This window comes from Salvelinus alpinus, chromosome 20 (assembly GCF_045679555.1).
Source record: "Salvelinus alpinus chromosome 20, SLU_Salpinus.1, whole genome shotgun sequence".
NCBI classification, from domain to species: Eukaryota; Metazoa; Chordata; class Actinopteri; order Salmoniformes; family Salmonidae; genus Salvelinus; species Salvelinus alpinus.
The window spans coordinates 38123528-38143905 of record NC_092105.1 but is presented as its reverse complement, the minus strand read 5'-3'; the positions used below and the strand labels follow the sequence as shown (position 1 = coordinate 38143905).

Sequence of the window (20378 nt, the reverse complement as noted above, 5' to 3'; positions counted from 1 at the left end):
TACTTAGGAAGATAGTGTTTGTAATGTAGTCTGCACTGCTGCCTTTCTGCCAAACGATTCTACACACGTACACATCATTGCACTTGCACACAATCTCTCTCTGTGTGTCTTCCTCCCTCTCTGGAACGCTGGTCATTTGTCCCGAACAATGGAGACATGGTTGGCCTGTTCTGAGAGCGAACAAGACTCATCTTATTCCTCTCCTCTCACAAATACACACTTTGCAACCTATTGCCTCCTTTTTGAGAGATGCCATTTAGCAGACGCTTTTATCCGAAATCAATTCAGTCATGCGTGCATCTTATTAATAACTTTGGCGATGTAATTTACAAAATAGCCTCCAACACTCTACTCAGCAAATTGGATGTAGTCTATCACAGTGCCATCCGTTTTGTCACCAAAGCCCCATATACTACCCACCACTGCGACCTGTATGCTCTCGTTGGCTGGCCCTCGCTACATATTTGTCGCAAACCCACTGGCTCCAGGTCATCTATTAGTCTTTGCTAGGTAATGCCCTGCCTTATCTCAGCTCACTGGTCACCATAGCAACACCCACCCGTAGCATGTGCTCCAGCAGGTATATTTCACTGGTCATCCCCGAAGCCAACACCTCATTTGGCCTCATTTTTGCTCTTTTGCACCCCAGTATCTCTACTTGCACATTCATCTTCTGCACATTCTACCATTCCAGTGTTTAATTGCTATATTGTAATTACTTTGCCACCGTGGCCTATTTATTGACTCGACTACTGGTACCCTTATCCTACCTCATTTGCACATGCTGTATATATACTTTTTCTCCTGTATTATTGATCGTATGTGTCGAACTGCTTTGCTTTATCTTGGCCAGGTCGCAGTTGCAAATGAGAACTTGTTCTCAGCTAGCCTACCTGGTGAAATAAAAAAATATATATTTTTTAAATGCTCCTGCATGGGGTTGAAGTCACAGTGGACTGGAGGGCTGTGTTGTGACTCACTGGTCTGTGTGAGTGAAAATGCATCACAGAGACCCACTTATAGTCCCTGTGCTCTGACACACCTTCTGTAACAACACATGTAAGCCGCCTTGTCTGTCACGCTCATTCGGTCTGTGACAGTCGTTTATTCATTATTTTCTGTGACAGGCACTCGCACACACAACATACAGTAGTACAGAATCTAGACAAAGGCTAGAGTTTTTCCCCCCCCTCTGTCTGCTAGCTTAGAGTTTAGTAGGTTCTGGTTGTTAATGAGGTAGACCAGCTTCTACACTACCACTTCTTCTTGACTGTACACTGTTGTGCAGCCATACACTATGGTTTACAATAGGCTTTTCTGTTTCCTGCCTGCCACTTTTCTGCCTATGTTGACCTGTCTCTCTCTCTCGGTCTGTCTCTTTCCCAGGTCCGTAATACTGAGTGAAGGGCCGTGCAGGAGGGGCTTATAGAGGGAGTCCACCGTGGTGAGAATGAAACATTGATGTCTTCTCGACTCGATCAACCGTACGCGTCGTTTGAAATGTATTTCTTTGATCTTCTCTCTGAGCAAACGCATCTAATGGAACAGCATGTTCATTGTTTCTCCTCCTTTTACTCTTTCTCCTCTCCCTTTTTTACTGCTCTGCCCTTTAAATCTCCCTCTTCTCTTCCTCTCTTCACCACCCCTCTTGTTATCTTACCTACTTTCACCTTCCTGTCTCGCTTCCCCCTCTTCCTCCTGCACCCTCCCACTCTATTCTCGCTCCCTTTTCCCACAGGTCGTTAGTAGTGTGTAGAGGAGAGGAGGCTCCTCAGTAGCAGCAGCCATGGGTCTGTTAGCCTATCTGAAGACCCAGTTTGTTCTGCAGCTCCTCCTGGGCTTTGTGTTCGTGGTGAGCGGCCTCATCATCAACTTCATCCAGCTCCTCACCTGCGTCCTGTGGCCCTTCAACAAGCAGCTCTACCGCAGGATCAACACCAGGCTCTCCTACTCCCTCTGGAGCCGTGAGTCCCCACACTAGAATTGTGTGTGTGTGTGAGAGAGAGAGATCCTGTGTGCATTATAAGACCGTGTGTCACACCTCAAAAGGGGACCTTGTGAAATAATGAATCTGGCGATTCGATATTGATCATTTTGACTCCGTGGACAGGAGTCGAGTCGATTTTAATTTCTATATTTGGACTTGTTGCAGAGCTGGTGATGCTGCTAGAGTGGTGGTCTGGCACAGAATGCACCCTTTATACAGACCAGGCCACGGTGGAGAAGTTTGGCAAGGAGCACGTCATCATCATCCTCAACCACAACTACGAGATTGACTTCCTCTGCGGCTGGACGATGTGTGAGCGATACGGAGTCCTAGGGGTCAGTATATCTTCTGTCTCTACTATCTACTATTCATCAGTCACTAAATGGGGGTCATCTCAATAGTCCAAACTCATCGGCTTCTCTATTTTACCGCCTTTCCATTATCAGCCCCGATCTGAAAGAATCAGACATATGAAACCAAATGACGCCTTCCATATTACTTTCAACTGTTGTGCGTTTTCAGATTCCGTAGCGATAAAGAGAAGTAGATGAGATTGATGCTAGAGATACACTTCAGGACTCTTACCGTTCCCACGCTTTCTTTTCCGCCCAGAGTTCCAAGGTGCTGGCCAAACATGAGCTGCTGAAAGTGCCTCTGATTGGATGGACCTGGTATTTCCTGGAAATTGTGTTCTGTAAGAGGAAGTGGGAGGAGGACAGAGACACTGTGTTCAGAGGTCTGGACAGACTCAAAGACTACCCTGAGTTTATGTGGGTGAGTGTGTCTCCTTTGGTTAACCCTTTACACTCATGGGAATTGGCCTATATGGAGAGGTCTAAATTCAAATGTTTCTTACAGAAGATGTATGAAGCATATACAAGCAAGAAGCATATACATAAGAATAGTAGCAATTGAAACAGTTTGGAGATTATGGGGAAATGATTACACCTGAAGTTGAGGGGACAACATTTCACCTGACACGAGACTGAATCTGAACATTATGCTTGATTTTATGTGCATTTTACGTATACTGTACTTTTCGCCGCATTTGTTGATAACAGAATCTGACGATTCTTTGGATACATTCAGTAGCATAAGAATGTTCCTGGAAAATGTGGGGTAGGTGCAACACAAGAGTTTGAGTGAGAGGACTAACTGGTGTCTCCAAGTGGCAACACACCTCTCCAAAGTGTGCAGTTTCTAAGTAATTGCCATGCTCAAAGAAGAATCTTAAACTATAGCGTGCTTTTTTTGTCGAGCTCTCCTAGCTGTACCGTTGAGGAACTAGAGCAAGCACACTTGTAGTTGTTCTGTTTGGAAAACAACCCTGCATCCCCGCCGTCACACAATTACTGTTCTTTACGCAATCCAAAAGCGGCCCATTTTAAATCGCTATTTTAAATCGGGTCATGTGGGCATACTTTGAAAGCTTGTTCTATTGCCAACAAAAGGATCATAATTTTGGTGCGCATAGAAATGAGTCATGAGTAGGGTTGTTGCAGTGACCATGAGTCATGACCGCAGTCAAATTCCACATGACCGTTGAATCACGGTAATCTCATTTAATGCATTCTGTACATGCGTTGGTACTAGTACCCAACTCGCTAACGATCATCAGGTCGCTAATGGTCTGGTTCTCAGGGCTCTATTGTCCCTCTAACCACTCTGACAGCAATGCAAATGCAATAGAAAATCACATCAAACACTTATCAGTATCATGCTTTTTAAAAGTTCAAGACTGAGTGGGAAACATGGTGGATGTTGTTTCAAAGCCAAACACAAGGAAATGGACAGTGCTTTCAAAATTGATAAGAGAATTTCCAATCCCAATGATAACAATCAATCAATAGCTCTGACCAATTCCCGAGGTTTGTAAGACCATGGGTATAATAATAATTAGTCAAAGACTCAGCTTATACAAAAGGTTAGTACAGTTTATTCAGAGAAAGTTCTAAAATCAAGAATACAAAACAATTCATTTTATACTGACTTCTCACGCAAATCTCACACCTACACATTCACACAACCATACGCACACATGTGTCCTGCTACCCAGCCGACAGAGATTAGTGATCTTGTCCTTGAGACGTACTCCCTGTTCTCTCCCAAATCTCTAGTCAGGTCGGCACCAAGCTCAGACGGTCTGTGTTTAAAATACCATAAAGACATATTGTCTTTACCCTAATTCTAACTAGGACTACACATTTATTGACTATGATTTTATACATTCTAATCAATTCCATACAATTATGTTTCAGGGCGGAATATTCTAATCATTCAATTAACAGATAATTCTCACCTATCAATCCACCCTTAATGATTAAATAATACACACTGATACATCAATTGTATACAAGAATAATCCAGACGAATACATTGCTAATCATATGCTGCTATATGTTACCCCATCTATTGCAAGCCCAACGGGGGGGAGACCTCCTTCCCTGCTATCAGATTCACAGTGGTCATAAGTTATCTGCCACAGTTCCTTGTCAGCTATGATACAAACACATTTCACATGTTTTACAGTGACAGGGTGGAATCCTTTTAATTATTGCCTAAACATTTACTACAAAAAATTACACCTATTTTTATTACTATTGTCAATGTCACTCAAAATCAAAATGTCACACAAAACCAATATGTGTATTTTCATTCCTTATCCATCAATGACAGTTATAGGCCTACATTAGGTATCCTAACACTTCCTGTTTAGGTTTTTATTACAATCTTCATAAAAAAACAGTCTTAACCCTCAAAAATAGTCTCATCCAACATTGGCTCCTCGTAGTTAAAAGAAACGGAGCCATCTCCTAGGCCTGTAGGCCTGTATTAATCACACAGGCCGGAGCTCGAAATCGGTCCGTACCTCACCATCTGTTGCGTCATTGACCTTTCCAGAGTCCTGATAAGCAAAACTTTCACACAGAGGACCAAACAACACCCAAACAGAACCAAAACACTCATACAGGTGAAGGTTGCTCACAACACAGTGATTATGACATTTTTCCATTTCCCAAACATACTATCAAACCAATTTGTTAGAGCATTATCTACCCCAGAGTTCTCTGCCAATTCGTGAGCTCATGTGGTTAGACCAGCCAGAGCCTTGGTCACTGATCCGTCTGGAGCTGTGTTATTTGGGATGAAGGTACAGCACATTGTTCCAAATATCACGCAGACCCCTCCCTTCTCAGCTAGTAACATATCCAATGCTATTCTATTCTGCCAATCCTTTTATTCCATCTCTAGTATAATTGATGAAGTGCTGTTGATAATAATAGATATAATTTATCCGAGCCACATTCTTATTGAGAGTGGACCACCAGAAAATGCTTGACTCTAATCCCGCTAAGATCTGATGTCTTGCTTTAAACTCGTCTGGCAACCCCCCGTGGGACCCCAATTTTATCAAAATAATATACTCTATTGTCAAAAGACCCAGATGGGGAGCTTCTTTTTTTCCTGAGGTTTTGCTGTGGTGCAGACATTACATTCTTCTCTCGCTACTGATCTGGCTGTATACTAAATCCATTCTAACCATAGGTTAGAATCCCCATAACCAGTTTCCACCTCAATCACTTCTTTCAGATCTTTCGTCTGCACTATCCGCACCGGCCCTTGGCTCTGGACGACTCCACTGTCAGTATCTGTTTTGTCAGGGGCTCTGCTTGTATTCTGGCTGACTATAGAGCTACCACCTGCCCTAACCTCTTCTTCCCGGAATGGCACTAGGGTATCAACTGAAACCCTTACCTTCACTACACTCCATCTTCTTCCATACTGGGTATGTGGATCTATGTAGCCCTCTCTCTCTGTGTGAGCTATGACCTGTTTCCATAAACTACACGGGGACCTGCACAGATATCTTCCATAATGGCTCATAGTCCTAGACTGCCAAGGAGTCAGAGACCCCATTTGGTCTACATAGAACTCCACTGAGACATCCTTCCCAATCTCCACACTCACTTCCTGTTTATCCCGATCAAGTGATCTCTTATGCTTGGTTAATACAAAATCCCCATTGTCTAAACTATGGGTCAAGTTACCACCTTCTGCATTCTCGGATGGGTCATGGTGTATTTAGGAATATTCCTCCCATAATAAGACAGCTCAGACCAATCAGCACTCCTGTAAAGCCCCACCCCCTTTCCCGGAGAACATATCAGCAGCTAGAGGCCAGACCACACTTCTATGAACGCACACAGGGAGGGTAGGGCGGGGTCAGGGAATCTTCGTTAGAGAGGTAACCCTATTGGTTTCGGTTCTTCTCCTAACTCTGTGATTGTTCGACAGTGTCAGTGTGTCTTACCCTCCTGCAATGTGTGCTATGCCCCAGGTAGCTCTTTCAGCTTTTCTCACTGCGAAGGCTGTCACCAGGAATACTTGGTATGGCCCCTCCCAACGGGGCTGCTTCCCGTCTATTCTCCCCAGGGACTGGATTGAGTGAATCACCTTCTCCTGTAATTCACCTGTAGAGCATAAAATCTTGGACATACAGGTTTGGTTAACAAACAGTCTTCTCATGTGTTCTGTCTGATTAGCTAGAATGTCATCCATTATTTAAAGAACTAGATCCTAGTAAACCACCTCCAGGGATAATATCTTGACCTAATATTTACCATAATCGTGTCTGCCAGTAAGTTGGGAACGCTATAAAAAAATGTTTTATTATTATTTAATAGGCCACAAAGTGTCCTATCCCATCCCCCCTTTGATACATGGCTCCGCCCTTGTATCAATACTGCCGCAAATCTAAACAATTCTCTGTCCAGTGTCTTATCTACTTTAAGAGATATCTGTGCTGCTTTGTATGGTCTTAGATGTCTATGTAAACAGTAACCTTTCTCCTTTCTTATTTCACAGGCCCTAGTCAATGCTACTATTTCGGCCTGTTGTGCCGAATAATTTCTGGGCAATGTTTCCGTGTTTAACACCTTATTTCCAGAAACCAACTAAGCTTTCATTCCCCTTTTGTCTCCACTCAGTAACCGTGACCCATTCTGTGTCACTCCTATCTTGCAGATTTCCTGGCCCCCCTTCCCCACCTTCTCCTCTCTGCTCCCAAAACTTCAAGGTCTCAGCTGTGCGGGGAGGGCTCCTCCGTCTGCCCTTTCTCCTATCTGTCTGTCGCTCTTTCTCATAATAGTCATTATCAAATATGGGTTGTTGCCAAATCTTGACTAAGTGTCTCACTGCCTGAACTCATAGATTTTAGAAAAAAACATGTCTATGGTGGAAATCTCTAAATTCGTTACATAGGTTGATTAAGGTTATCGCGATCCTATCAATAATTCTGAATCACTACAGATGTCATATCCCTGTCCTGTTGGCCTGGATTATGTTCTAAATACTTAACATAAGTCTAGCATTAATCCAAGGCTTTTCTTTCTTCTCATTGGTTCAAATTACAACTATGTCAAAGAACTAATTATCAATTAATTATAATAATAATTATCAATTACTAATAATAATTATCAATTACTCAAATTACCTTAAAATCAGTATCACAAATTACCTTAAATTCATTATCCAAATGGCCCTCCCATGAGGCTGATCAGACCACAAGGGAAAAAGCAAAGATAGAGGTCAAGAGTCATACCACCCTTTTACAGTTGTGTTACTCAATTTATATTATACCAATTAAAGAAAACCCCTCAAACATTTTCTACATGTTGTATCCCAGATTCCCAGAACATTCCCTTATCAAAAGAATTCCCGGGTTTAATTAAAACTCAGAAAATAGAACTTCTGATATTCCACGTGTGTGTAGCCCTTTAAGATATTGTGTCTCTGGGAAAATGGGAAGCTCCTCAAGCCCCGGAAAACATTTCCAAAGAAAGACAAGACAATGAAGCACTCCTTTTCCCAGAAAAAACACTTTGTCAGACTACCCAGATTCAGAAATCAAAACGTTGACTACAAACAAAACCTAATAATAATGATAATTCCATTGTACTCCCTCCAGTCATTAGTTTTACATTTCCTCAATGGTTCATTACACTTAATTGAACGTGGGCTCCAAGCTTGTTTAGCAAAATAAAATGAACCCAAACTGCAATCCCCTTTACCGACCTAACATGGTTCCACGTAATGGAAACAGATTATAACGTTAGAACCCTTGCACTTTGTTCCAATTCCCTGGTGTTACCTAAACAAACAATCAAACCAAAGATCAATAACCAGAAACTATCACAAAACTTTTACGATTCAACTATTCAGACCTGAATCGCTTACAGCTAAATATAGCCCAGTGAGCCACAACCAACCAGTGATGCCCACCTAGCCATTTTGTTGCTAGATTTAGCATCTTTTCCGACTACCCCGACAAATTTAGCTACTTTTAAAAAATGTATTTGGAACTTTTAGCAACTTTTGAAAAGTGACTCAAAGCTATAATGCACGCATTTTCCCTCTAAATGACACAAACAATTTTCTCTGTCACAACATCATTGCCTGACTGCAGCAGCAGTAGTACGGGTCCGACAAGCCAAACTCAAGGAATATAGTTGGTCACGAATGTTTGATCTTGAACAGAACTTACAACATCAATCAACATCTCTCAATCAAAATTGTAACGTTACTGCCAGAAGTACAGAAAAGAGTGGGAGTCTGTATCCGAACAACTGTCAAATCAATTTGAGTAACGTTATTGTGTATTCTACGTAATGACACAGTTTTACGTTATTACGCAAACATACCCCCTACTCAGACTTAAAGCGGGGCTCGGTTTATCGCAAGAGCAAAACCCAACTTTCCAACTTTCTCCACTCCAAAATGTAAAAGTACCATGTGCTTCGCTAAATTTATAACGTATGTCAGTCAATCCATAAGAATAAAAACATTCCGATGGGCACAACTTTATCGTATCTCTCCATTATTATTCAGAATTCATCAGGTTTAGGTAACTGTCTCTTCTATGATTGAGTAATTTAAATACGACTCCAGTCTCAATACATTATTCCATCAGATCATTTAGGCAAGACAACGTATTCCATCGAAATCGCCTCGCTATTATTTTGAATGAATCAGTCTTTCAATTTAACCTAAACAAGCTATTAAAACGTTCAGTTTATATCTTAAACAAACACTAACAACCGTATCTTTCCGGGCAAAACCTATAAATAGTTGAATTACAATCATAATGAATTTTAGTCGGTGCATAGGCTGAGATACGAACCCGAGTCTCCCTATTGTAGGCAATAGTTTTAACCCTGGACCACCAGCACTATTGAAAAGAGGGAGGTGCAAATAACCCTATTATTATAATTCTCTGTAGTCGTAAACTCCGGCACCGAGACAATTCCCAGAAAATAGCCCTAATTTTAAGGTCCAAGCATTTCCCCAGCGAGGATTCTCTCGTTGTCCCTGCCTCTTTCCTTCTCCTACTCAGAATTTAGGAATAATTACTATTATGACTTTTGATAAGTTATTAGGTCTCACACGTACATAATTTTTTCCCCTGCTGATATCCTTGTAATTTTCTCAATAATGTTGCCAAATCCTGTCCTCCTTTCTAGTCATGCCTGTTCTTCCTCATCCTCGGACTCTTCTCGCTCTCTCATTCGCCTACGTTCCCTCTTCTGTCTCTCCCTAAACTGTCTCTGTCTACAGTTCCTTGGTGGGGCCTTACAATCCTCTGCCATGTGGCCTGTTTTATTGCAGTTGTAGCACTTTCTGTCCTCGGGTTCTATCCACTTTCTACTCTCCCTGTTTCCCCATTTCTTTTTAAAATCTTTCCTGCTCTTTCCTGCAATTTCCCCAAGAGTGGCGATCAAATGTTCTGCTCCTGTCTGTTCTTTCTTACTTTTCTTTTCCTTGCCATTATGCTCATGGTGTATAGCATACCTCTTTACTTCGGCTAATGTGGCTGTTCCCCACCCTATCAGAGTCTCTTTTATGATTTGGCAAATTTCAGGCTTCATACCACTCAAGAAGGCTATTTTTAACTGTTGGTGGTAAGGTCCGTCCTCTCCCTGTCTAGAATCTACCAGTCCACTATTAGCATTGAACACGTCCCTCAGTCTCTCTAAATACTGGCTAACAGTTTCCCCATCCCCTTGTTCACACTCATGTATCTTTGAAAAGTCTGCATGTCTATGGTAATAGTCCCTAAGATTATTACAGAGCTGTGTCAATTTGTCTGCATAATCCCCATCTCCTGCCCATGGTAAAACCGGTTCTCCTCCTTGCCCTGGAACCCAGGCTCCCCTCACTGCTGCCCAGTCTTTCCCCACTATCTGTCGGACAGCCCTTTCCAATTCTCCTGTATTTAGTTTAAAACTCTCGGTCAGTCCCTCCATATCTCTCCTAAACCCTTCTATTCCTGTTTTTGGATGTACTATTCCCCCAACTGCTCTTGCTACATCTCTCTGAGTCCAGGGTCGATACACTTGTAAGGTATCCGATTGGTCAGCTTCGCCTGCTCTAGGATTAGGAAGCTCTATGAGAGGACACTGATCCTCCTCCCAATCTGATTGAACCTCCCTCAGCCCTGGCTTATTATACGGTGCTAATCGCTTTTTAAGGTTAGACTCTCTTGGTTCTGGCTCTTCTTTCCTCTCCCTGGCTATGGCTTGCTCTCTCTGTTCGTGTTCATATCTTTCTCTCTTTCTACTTTCTATTTCTATAATCTGTTATTATACTTACATCTCACTTACTCCCGTTAGTCCTAGACTAACGAGTCCTAGACTAACGTAATTTACTTTACTTTATCTTCTATATTACGTTTTCCGGCTACTGTACTTCAACCAGTTTTACTTTTAGGTCTTACTGTTAGATACTGTACTTCGAAATTTCTTAATTAGATCTGTGACCCAGTGCCGCCAACACTAACATAGATACTTTTGTCTTAAACTTTCTCTACATTAGATTATATGGACGGTATACCCGATACAAATCTTACTTACTGTTATTTTTACAGTTAAAATCCTCCCTCACATTTATCTTGCTTTAATTTTGTAAGTTTAGAATTTAACCCCAAACTAATGAATAAAGATCACCGACCTTATCTTTCAGCTGAGAATTCAATGTTGGTTGGATTTCGTCACTGTTTTCTGTCGTGTACCAGTTTGCCACCGGCCTGAAATGGAACCTCAATTTCCAGAGGTCAGGTCTTTAACTCACGGGTCTCTGATCCGTCCGTGCACGGTTTTCGGCACTCCCATGGGACGACAGAAAACAGGTATTGAAATCCGGCTTCGAAGGACCAATTGATAAGAGAATTTCCAATCCCAATGATAATAACAATCAATCAATAGCTCTGACCAATTCCCGAGGTTTGTAAGACCATGGGTATAATAATAATTAGTCAAAGACTCAGCTTATACAAAAGGTTAGTACAGTTTATTCAGAGAACGTTCTAAAGTCAAGAATACAAAACAATTCATTTTATACTGACTTCTCACGCCCACACATTCACACAACCATACGCACACACATACACACAACCATACGCACACACATACACACAACCATACACACACACATACACACAACCATACACACACACATACACACAACCATACGCACACACATACACACAACCATACGCACACACATGTCCTGCTACCCAGCCGACAGAGATCAGTGACCTTGTCCTTGAGACGTACTCCCTGTTCTCTCCCAAATCTCTAGTCAGGTCGGCACCAAGCTCAGACAGTCTGTGTTTAAAATACCATAAAGACATATTGTCTTTACCCTAATTTTTACTTTTGATGTTACTGAACAGATTCCAGTTGGTTTCCAAAGTTAAGGCTGCATGCTTCTCAATGGTTGATGCATGGAGTGAAATACGGGCTCTGATCAGCCCAGACATTTCTATATGTAATCCCTTATGAAAGCAGAGTTTTGATGGTTGCCACTAAAAAGAGGATGATCCCAGCTGCGACTTTATTTCTCAGCTGCTAGTATTAAGCACATGCTCCACTATAAAACTGGAATAGCCTATCCTGCATGATTTTGAAAAACGAACTGTGGAAAGCGGCCTCCATTCGCTATTCGAGTGCATACGGATGATGTTTCTTTTTTTCTCCCTGCCCCTGTTCCTGCCCAACGGGCCATTTTAAATCAAAACGTATTGTGTATATATTACCATATAAATCTAAATCTGGCGTGTAGGACCTGTTTCAAATCATCACCTCTTTGCTCCGGAATGGGAATATTATTTTATTCAGCTAAGTTCAATTATATTCTTCTTGCTATGAAATCAAATAAAATAATGGCACGTGACTTAAAAGCATATATTTTCTGCTAAATGAACTAGCCTATTGCGTGGCGCATAGCCAGATAATATATAGGCCGACTCATTCTGTTCTTCCTGAAATGCATTTTCTTCGTATCATAATGTTTCTAAAATAAATCATAGATTTATTGTGATGGTGAATATTAAATGGTTTTAATAGACTTGTGTGTATGTAGATGTTCCAAAGGCTCACATCGGTGGCTTGTGTGTATGTAGATGTTCCAAAGGCTCACATCGGTGGCTTGTGTGTATGTAGATGTTCCAAAGGCTCACATCGGTGGCTTGTGTGTATGTAGATGTTCCAAAGGCTCACATCGGTGGCTTGTGTGTATGTAGATGTTCCAAAGGCTCACATCGGTGGCTTGTGTGTATGTAGATGTTCCAAAGGCTCACATCGGTGGCTTGTGTGTATGTAGATGTTCCAAAGGCTCACATCGGTGGCTTGTGTGTATGTAGATGTTCCAAAGGCTCACATCGGTGGCTTGTGTGTATGTAGATGTTCCAAAGGCTCACATCGGTGGCTTGTGTGTATGTAGATGTTCCAAAGGCTCACATCGGTGGCTTGTGTGTATGTAGATGTTCCAAAGGCTCACATCGGTGGCTTGTGTGTATGTAGATGTTCCAAAGGCTCACATCGGTGGCTTGTGTGTATGTAGATGTTCCAAAGGCTCACATCGGTGGCTTGTGTGTATGTAGATGTTCCAAAGGCTCACATCGGTGGCTTGTGTGTATGTAGATGTTCCAAAGGCTCACATCGGTGGCTTGTGTGTATGTAGATGTTCCAAAGGCTCACATCGGTGGCTTGTGTGTATGTAGATGTTCCAAAGGCTCACATCGGTGGCTTGTGTGTATGTAGATGTTCCAAAGGCTCACATCGGTGGCTTGTGTGTATGTAGATGTTCCAAAGGCTCACATCGGTGGCTTGTGTGTATGTAGATGTTCCAAAGGCTCACATCGGTGGCTTGTGTGTATGTAGATGTTCCAAAGGCTCACATCGGTGGCTTGTGTGTATGTAGATGTTCCAAAGGCTCACATCGGTGGCTTGTGTGTATGTAGATGTTCCAAAGGCTCACATCGGTGGCTTGTGTGTATGTAGATGTTCCAAAGGCTCACATCGGTGGCTTGTGTGTATGTAGATGTTCCAAAGGCTCACATCGGTGGCTTGTGTGTATGTAGATGTTCCAAAGGCTCACATCGGTGGCTTGTGTGTATGTAGATGTTCCAAAGGCTCACATCGGTGGCTTGTGTGTATGTAGATGTTCCAAAGGCTCACATCGGTGGCTTGTGTGTATGTAGATGTTCCAAAGGCTCACATCGGTGGCTTGTGTGTATGTAGATGTTCCAAAGGCTCACATCGGTGGCTTGTGTGTATGTAGATGTTCCAAAGGCTCACATCGGTGGCTTGTGTGTATGTAGATGTTCCAAAGGCTCACATCGGTGGCTTGTGTGTATGTAGATGTTCCAAAGGCTCACATCGGTGGCTTGTGTGTATGTAGATGTTCCAAAGGCTCACATCGGTGGCTTGTGTGTATGTAGATGTTCCAAAGGCTCACATCGGTGGCTTGTGTGTATGTAGATGTTCCAAAGGCTCACATCGGTGGCTTGTGTGTATGTAGATGTTCCAAAGGCTCACATCGGTGGCTTGTGTGTATGTAGATGTTCCAAAGGCTCACATCGGTGGCTTGTGTGTATGTAGATGTTCCAAAGGCTCACATCGGTGGCTTGTGTGTATGTAGATGTTCCAAAGGCTCACATCGGTGGCTTGTGTGTATGTAGATGTTCCAAAGGCTCACATCGGTGGCTTGTGTGTATGTAGATGTTCCAAAGGCTCACATCGGTGGCTTGTGTGTATGTAGATGTTCCAAAGGCTCACATCGGTGGCTTGTGTGTATGTAGATGTTCCAAAGGCTCACATCGGTGGCTTGTGTGTATGTAGATGTTCCAAAGGCTCACATCGGTGGCTTGTGTGTATGTAGATGTTCCAAAGGCTCACATCGGTGGCTTGTGTGTATGTAGATGTTCCAAAGGCTCACATCGGTGGCTTGTGTGTGTCGAGACCTGGAGATGATAAACATGTTTATGTTAATTAACGGTCAATCACTGTGAGAACGGCAGTCATTTGCTTGACAATAACCGGCAAAATGTCGTGGCCGCCACAGCCCTAGTCATGAGTGCATTCAGGTGCGTGTTCCGCGGCAAATTTTCTTCACAATAGACAAACAGGCCCATTTATTGTTCAGGACAAGCCAGGGTATGACGCCATGTGATCTTGGAACTGAATCAAACATGGTGACCATAAACGTTGACACTGTATATGACATGGAAATGTGAAGTGCACATTTAGACTGTTTTACTTGCTTCTATGATACCAAAGGGGTATTTTATTATAATCCTCAACATCTCATCTTTCAAAATACATTGAGTCCTCTTAATTTACAGCGTTTCCCTCACTCAGACGACAAAAAAAGCAGCCCAATTTAGCGGGAGGGGGGCAACTTCTTGTTACGTGTGTTGCTCAAGTTCAGAATGTCTGTCAGTCAAAACCATACAGCGCTGTAAAGCAATTTAGGTGCTTATCAGTGACCAAATCTGCAATTTTCTACCCGAATACGGGTACGAGTGTAAAGGGCTAAGGCCTATATTTTTCTATCCTGGGCCACATGACTAAATTTCTATCCTGGGCCACATGACTAAATTTCTATCCTGGGCCACATGACTAAATTCCTTGTCATTCTGTTGGCAGCGCACATTAGGTCCAGACAGCTCGTACAGTGAATCTACACACAGGACTGATCCTTGAGCTCCCATCTTCAGTCTGCCATAAGTCATTGGACTAGTTCCAGGAGTTTGGTCTTGTCTGGAGTAGGTCTGGTTAGTGTTATTCATCAAGCTGAAACGCCACAGGGAAATCTAGGTCAGTGGGATTCTGGTCTGGCTCCTAATAGCCCTCCCTAACGATCTTTAGACGCATGTTGTTTCTCAGGCTGAAAGTTTCCACTTCCACCTCTCGTTACGGTTACCGGGAACGACAGAGATTTGGCTAATCGGGTCGTCTGATCTGATTTAAGCAACACCTAGGAATCGCATGACTGACCAACTCACCTCAGGGACAGGAGGACAACAAGATGTGCAGTGTTTTCTTTGAAATAGTCTTCTGTCTGTCTGAGGATGTATATTTTGTTGACGCTGCACCAACTCTAAATGGAAGTCCTTGAGGTGAGATAAGAACTTTATTTCGAGTAGCGTTTCCTGGAGGTGCACTTGATCTGTAACACAAGCTGGCCCTGCTGGGGAGTCTAAGAGGATAGGGGAAAGGAGGTCACCTCAGCTGATGTGTGCCTGTCTGAACCAGTAGTGTATCTTGTGTATAAACTTGCTGTTTTATCTTTGCGTGTGTTTCTCTAAGCTCAACGTTTGCGTGCGTCTGTGAATCCCTTGTGAGTGCATGTTTGTTGACGCTCCTTTTCCTGTCTCCATAGTTCCTGTTGTACTGCGAAGGCACTCGCTTCACAGAGAAGAAACACCAGATCAGTATGGAAGTGGCAGAGAGTAAAGGCCTGCCCAAGCTCAAATACCATCTGCTGCCCAGAACCAAAGGCTTCACCACAACACTGAAATGCCTCAAGGGCACAGGTGGGGCATGCATGCACGTGTTGCGCGTGTGCACACACACATACACACGCAGTTCAGAATAAGGTCTCGTATTATTATAGATTTTCTCTTCTGTCTTTCATTGTTTTTAGTATCTGCCGTGTATGATGTCACACTGAATTTCAAGGACCACCAGGTCCCTACTCTGCTGGGCATAATCAACGGCAAGAAATACATGGCAGATATGAAAATCAGGTGGGTACTAATCAATATGTATGACCCTGTGATTATTACTTGAGCTGTTTGAAGTGAAAACCAATGATGTTCTGTTAGCCTCTTGGCTTTGTTCCAAGCACATTGCTATTTTTTTTAATAGTAAGCGGGACAGTGGACTGCTCAAAACTGAGCCAGAATCTTACCTAACACTCCTTTGTGTTGCTGGGGTAGTCCTGTCCTACCCAACCCGCAGAGGTAAAGAGAGGTAAAGAGAGGTAAAGGGGGGGGGGGGGCCCTGCTCTACTGCACTCCATAGCAGACTCCCCCTGCTATCTCTTGATTTTGTGTTGACTGCTTGTCTCCCCTGCTCCTTCTCCCTACAGGCGGTTCCCTGTAGATGAGATCCCAGAAGATGAGAAGGAGTGTGCCAACTGGCTTCATAAGCTTTACCAGGAGAAGGTAGGGCTCTTCAGTGCTTGAGTTGTAACTGAATATTGTTAAATGCAGTTTTGTTCCCTGTACAAGTCTCACACACAGATAAACTCCCATATGAGATGAGTTACTGACACATACCTTATTTGGAAGTAACAACAAAATATATTTAACCAGGTTTGGTAGTACCTTGACATTCATTCGGTCTCCCTCTCCAGGATGCTCTGCAAGAACACTATCATAAAGAGGGCACTTTCCCAGGTCCCACCATCACCCCTCCTCGCCGGTTGTGGACGCTACTTAACTTCTTGTTCTGGGCGACCCTTCTGCTCTCGCCCCTCATAAACTTCGCCTGCGGTGTGGTGGTCAGTGGCTCCCCCCTCCTCATCCTCGGCTTCAGCCTCTTCCTTATCATTGGTGAGTAGAGGGTACATAATGCTTCCTCGTTACTCTTACCTTAGGCTGGGACGTCGATCCAATAACCATGAGGTTTACAGCTAACTCTTAACACATATGGGAATGTAACTGAGATGTTGACTAATGTGCGTAGTTCCTGACAACAAATGTTTTCTGCCTCATTGACATTTGGTCCATAATCTCTGTCTGTTATCTTTTTGGTCCTCCTCAGCCTCTATAGCCATCCGGCGCCTGATCGGTGTCACCGAGATAAAGAAGACGGGCTCCAGTTACGGCGACGAGGGGGCTAAGAAACAGAACTAGAACTCTCCCTCCTGACCGCAGTTGGTCGCTCTCGTACGGTCCTCCTGCGGTCCCCCTCCCCTATTCTGTTGTCCTGAGGTGCGTGCGAGTAAGCACTCCGGGGAGGGGGGTCAAACCGATTTACACCAGAGATGGATCTGGACGATGAGGGAAGGAAGAGAGGGAGGGGTTTGACCATGGGAGGAGTGTAGAGAGAAAAAGGAGACCATCTGCAGCCAGCTCTCTGTGGAGTAGGAGAGGGCAGGACTGAGAACGGGAGGTACTGCTGTGAACATGCTCCTTGCCCCCTTATCCAACCCCCTCAGACCCCCCGCCACCTCGCACTCTTCGACTCCTTTGACCCTAGGAACCAAGCCTATCAGCAGCTTTCCTTTCCATAACTTTCTTTTGAATTTAGTTTTTGATTTGAGGTTGAGGTGTTACTTCAGTGTTCACCTTGTAACATACAGTACAGTATATCTCCCCCCTCGTTCTACCGAAAAAGCCCGGCAGAGCTCTACAATGCGACCATTTTCCTCGCATATGCGCCTAAATATGTTGCTGTGCGCCTAGAAAAAAATGACCCAGATGATAATTGTAGCAATGATATCACTGTACGGCAGCCCCTGAGTGCCATGGCGAATACACCGAGCGCAAATTCATGACCATGGTAATTGCACCATTACTACATTGAAAACGGCTTGTTGCCTCCAAAAAAAATGTCATTGTGCTCTTTCTTTGTGTACTTGTACATTTTTCAACTTAGGCGCACGTATGCTCCCTGTACAAAAAGGTCAGTGTAGAACCCTGCCAGGTTTCCTCTGAGCAAAAAAGGTGTTTATTTTCACTGTGCTTCATCTCTCTGCTGTGGGAACCATTTTGTATTCATGAGCAAATATAATGGGGTGGTTCTACGATTCTACAAGTCTATGCATTCTTACCAAGACAGTCAGTAATATTCAACAGCAGCCAAACTAGCTAAGGGACTTATTTTCAACAGCAGAGATGGAACTTCCAGTGTTTTAAATACTGAGTCAGGGTTCTATGTGTTAAGACTACAGTAAGGGCTCTGTATTCATTAACTTTATGGTAACTAACTACTTACTAACATTGGCATGATATTCCACTCCACTATTCCAACGCCCCGGCTTCTGACCGTAATTATTTTATATATGTAGGTTTTTACAGCATTCTCCATTGCTTGCTCACAAGTAGATATCTGCACACATATTACCATGTTAGTTCCTGAGTGAACTATGAACTTGTTCTCCTGCCATCTCTGCTCTGGTTTAAACATGCTAAACCACCCCCAGGGTTAGTGTGACCTCTTTATAATAACCTTGATCACCAATTAACCCTAACCCCCAGCTACCTTTCTTATAGTTGAGATGCAGTACTTACTGAATGAATGAGTTGTTCTAATGATCGAAGCTGAGAGCTGCTGGTCTCACTGCGATCCCCTTCTCTCCTAAAACAGTGATGGGGTTGGTAGTGGCATTAGTGTATGGAACACGGAACTTAGTCATGTCCAATTGTAACCTCATTACTGAAAGAACATTTGATTCTGCTGTTCAGCTCTAGACTTTAGTAATTGTTGCCTTAATTCAAGTTTGCTTAAGCTAGGGTGATTGTTTGATTGGTTGCTAGGTTTCCTCCCCACCTCATCTCTCCCCCTGCTACAGTCTTCTATTCAGACACACTCCACCAACCCTTCATCCATAATGGTGCACTGTGGGTAGTTGAGTTTTCTCCAGGGTATTGACATGTTTATGGGTTTATTATGCCCAGGTATATGTTGAGGTGTGAGGATCAGTAGGATCTTATTATCAGTAGCCACCAATGTGTAACATGATGTTACTAAAGCTACTTACGGGTCCTGAATAGTTCTTATTATTAATTGTTTTTTTCTCTTTTTATTTTGCTGCTATTCATTGTATGGCACAGCGCCACCCAATGCTCAGGCACTGCAACTGCACTTGCTTTCAAAACATGTTACATTGTTTATCTCTACTCATTGGACAATTATTTACACTCTATGATGGTAGTCTGAATGGTGACCCACCCCATCTGTGGTCTGAGGGGTTGGTGTATAGGGAGGCTGAGGACTCCTTTATAACTGGGATTGACATGAAAGCAGAACTCAAAGATGACAGGTGACTGGTATTTCCCCAGTGCAACATGCAAACGTGGTAGCAACACGTCATCACTAGTCTATAGAACACCATCCTGTTTCAACGTCACCATCTTTTCTCCCTATGTTGATGTCCTTTGTTATTCTTTTTATTTTAGCGTTAAATGTTTTTTAACCAGGACAGATTCATGCAAGCCTTAAGACAGAGTGCATCTTCATTGCATTGTGTGTGTGTGTGAACATAGACAACACTTCCTCAGTAGTATTACGTTTTGATTGGCAAGTAGTGAGGGACACTGACTCAGTAAGATTCACATAAATCTGCCCTCTGTTAAAATGATGAGGAACTCCTGTTTTATTTCTCACTACAGAAAAAAGTAGTTAGGGTTAGTTAAAGTATAGCTATTTGTAAAGCTAAGGAGATGAGGGTCCCATGAGAATCTGCTCCTAGTTACAGTCATAGTTAAGAGGGCCCCATTTGAATAATACTTACTGTCCCATGATGCTTCTGTGTTCGATACCTCTGTTACAACTCCTGTTACATCGCTCAACTGTCAACACAACTGTTACAGTAGCTTAGGAGATATATGTTCTAGGTTTTGGGCCATGATGTTCTCATCTCCAGTCTACTTCCCATAACTCCAAACTACAGTACCACCTCTCCCTCAGGTATCTATCAGTCCAGCTCTGTGTATAAGGTGTATATATTTCCAGTGCAACAGAACATGCAGAGAAATTAACCTGGGGGTTTTTACTGGGGGGGAAAATCCCACTAACTTAGAATTTTCTTATTTTTGTTCAAGTTTTCTAAACTTAAGAATTGGGTAACGTTCGAAATACGACACTGAAATCTGACCCTTTTTGGCTTAAAAGTGGCACATCTCAACTTTTATTTGTCATTTTTTTTTAAATATCTGTTTATTCAATTAAGAATATTAAAGGATTTAATCTCTAATGCTGTCGGTTTGTCTGAATGAATTTCTCAGTTTGCAGCAGAATCCAGATGTCATTCTGAGACCAAGTCATCACAGGAGGGTGCTGAGGGGAGGCCGGCTCATAATGGCTGGGTATCCTACACA

General features: G+C 43.0%; 1 protein-coding gene across 3 annotated transcripts in view; it reads left to right on the top strand.

The window, feature by feature from the left end:
• The window catches only part of LOC139546799 (1-acyl-sn-glycerol-3-phosphate acyltransferase gamma-like), a 29313-nt gene extending 9059 nt beyond the window's left edge, over positions 1 to 20254 (top strand). For 2 of the 3 annotated variants that reach the window (XM_071355591.1, XM_071355589.1), the window contains exons 2-10: positions 1387 to 1444; positions 1739 to 1964; positions 2153 to 2322; positions 2600 to 2761; positions 15710 to 15863; positions 15974 to 16076; positions 16421 to 16496; positions 16688 to 16886; positions 17098 to 20254. In XM_071355591.1, coding sequence (XP_071211692.1) covers positions 1787 to 1964; positions 2153 to 2322; positions 2600 to 2761; positions 15710 to 15863; positions 15974 to 16076; positions 16421 to 16496; positions 16688 to 16886; positions 17098 to 17189 — 1134 coding nt within the window. In that variant the 5' untranslated portion in view covers positions 1387 to 1444; positions 1739 to 1786 and the 3' untranslated portion in view covers positions 17190 to 20254. Of the gene's footprint in view, positions 1 to 1386; positions 1485 to 1738; positions 1965 to 2152; positions 2323 to 2599; positions 2762 to 15709; positions 15864 to 15973; positions 16077 to 16420; positions 16497 to 16687; positions 16887 to 17097 lie in introns of all 3 variants that reach the window. The other variant, XM_071355590.1, reaches the window with a different exon arrangement.
• Positions 20255 to 20378: the final 124 nt, after the last annotated feature.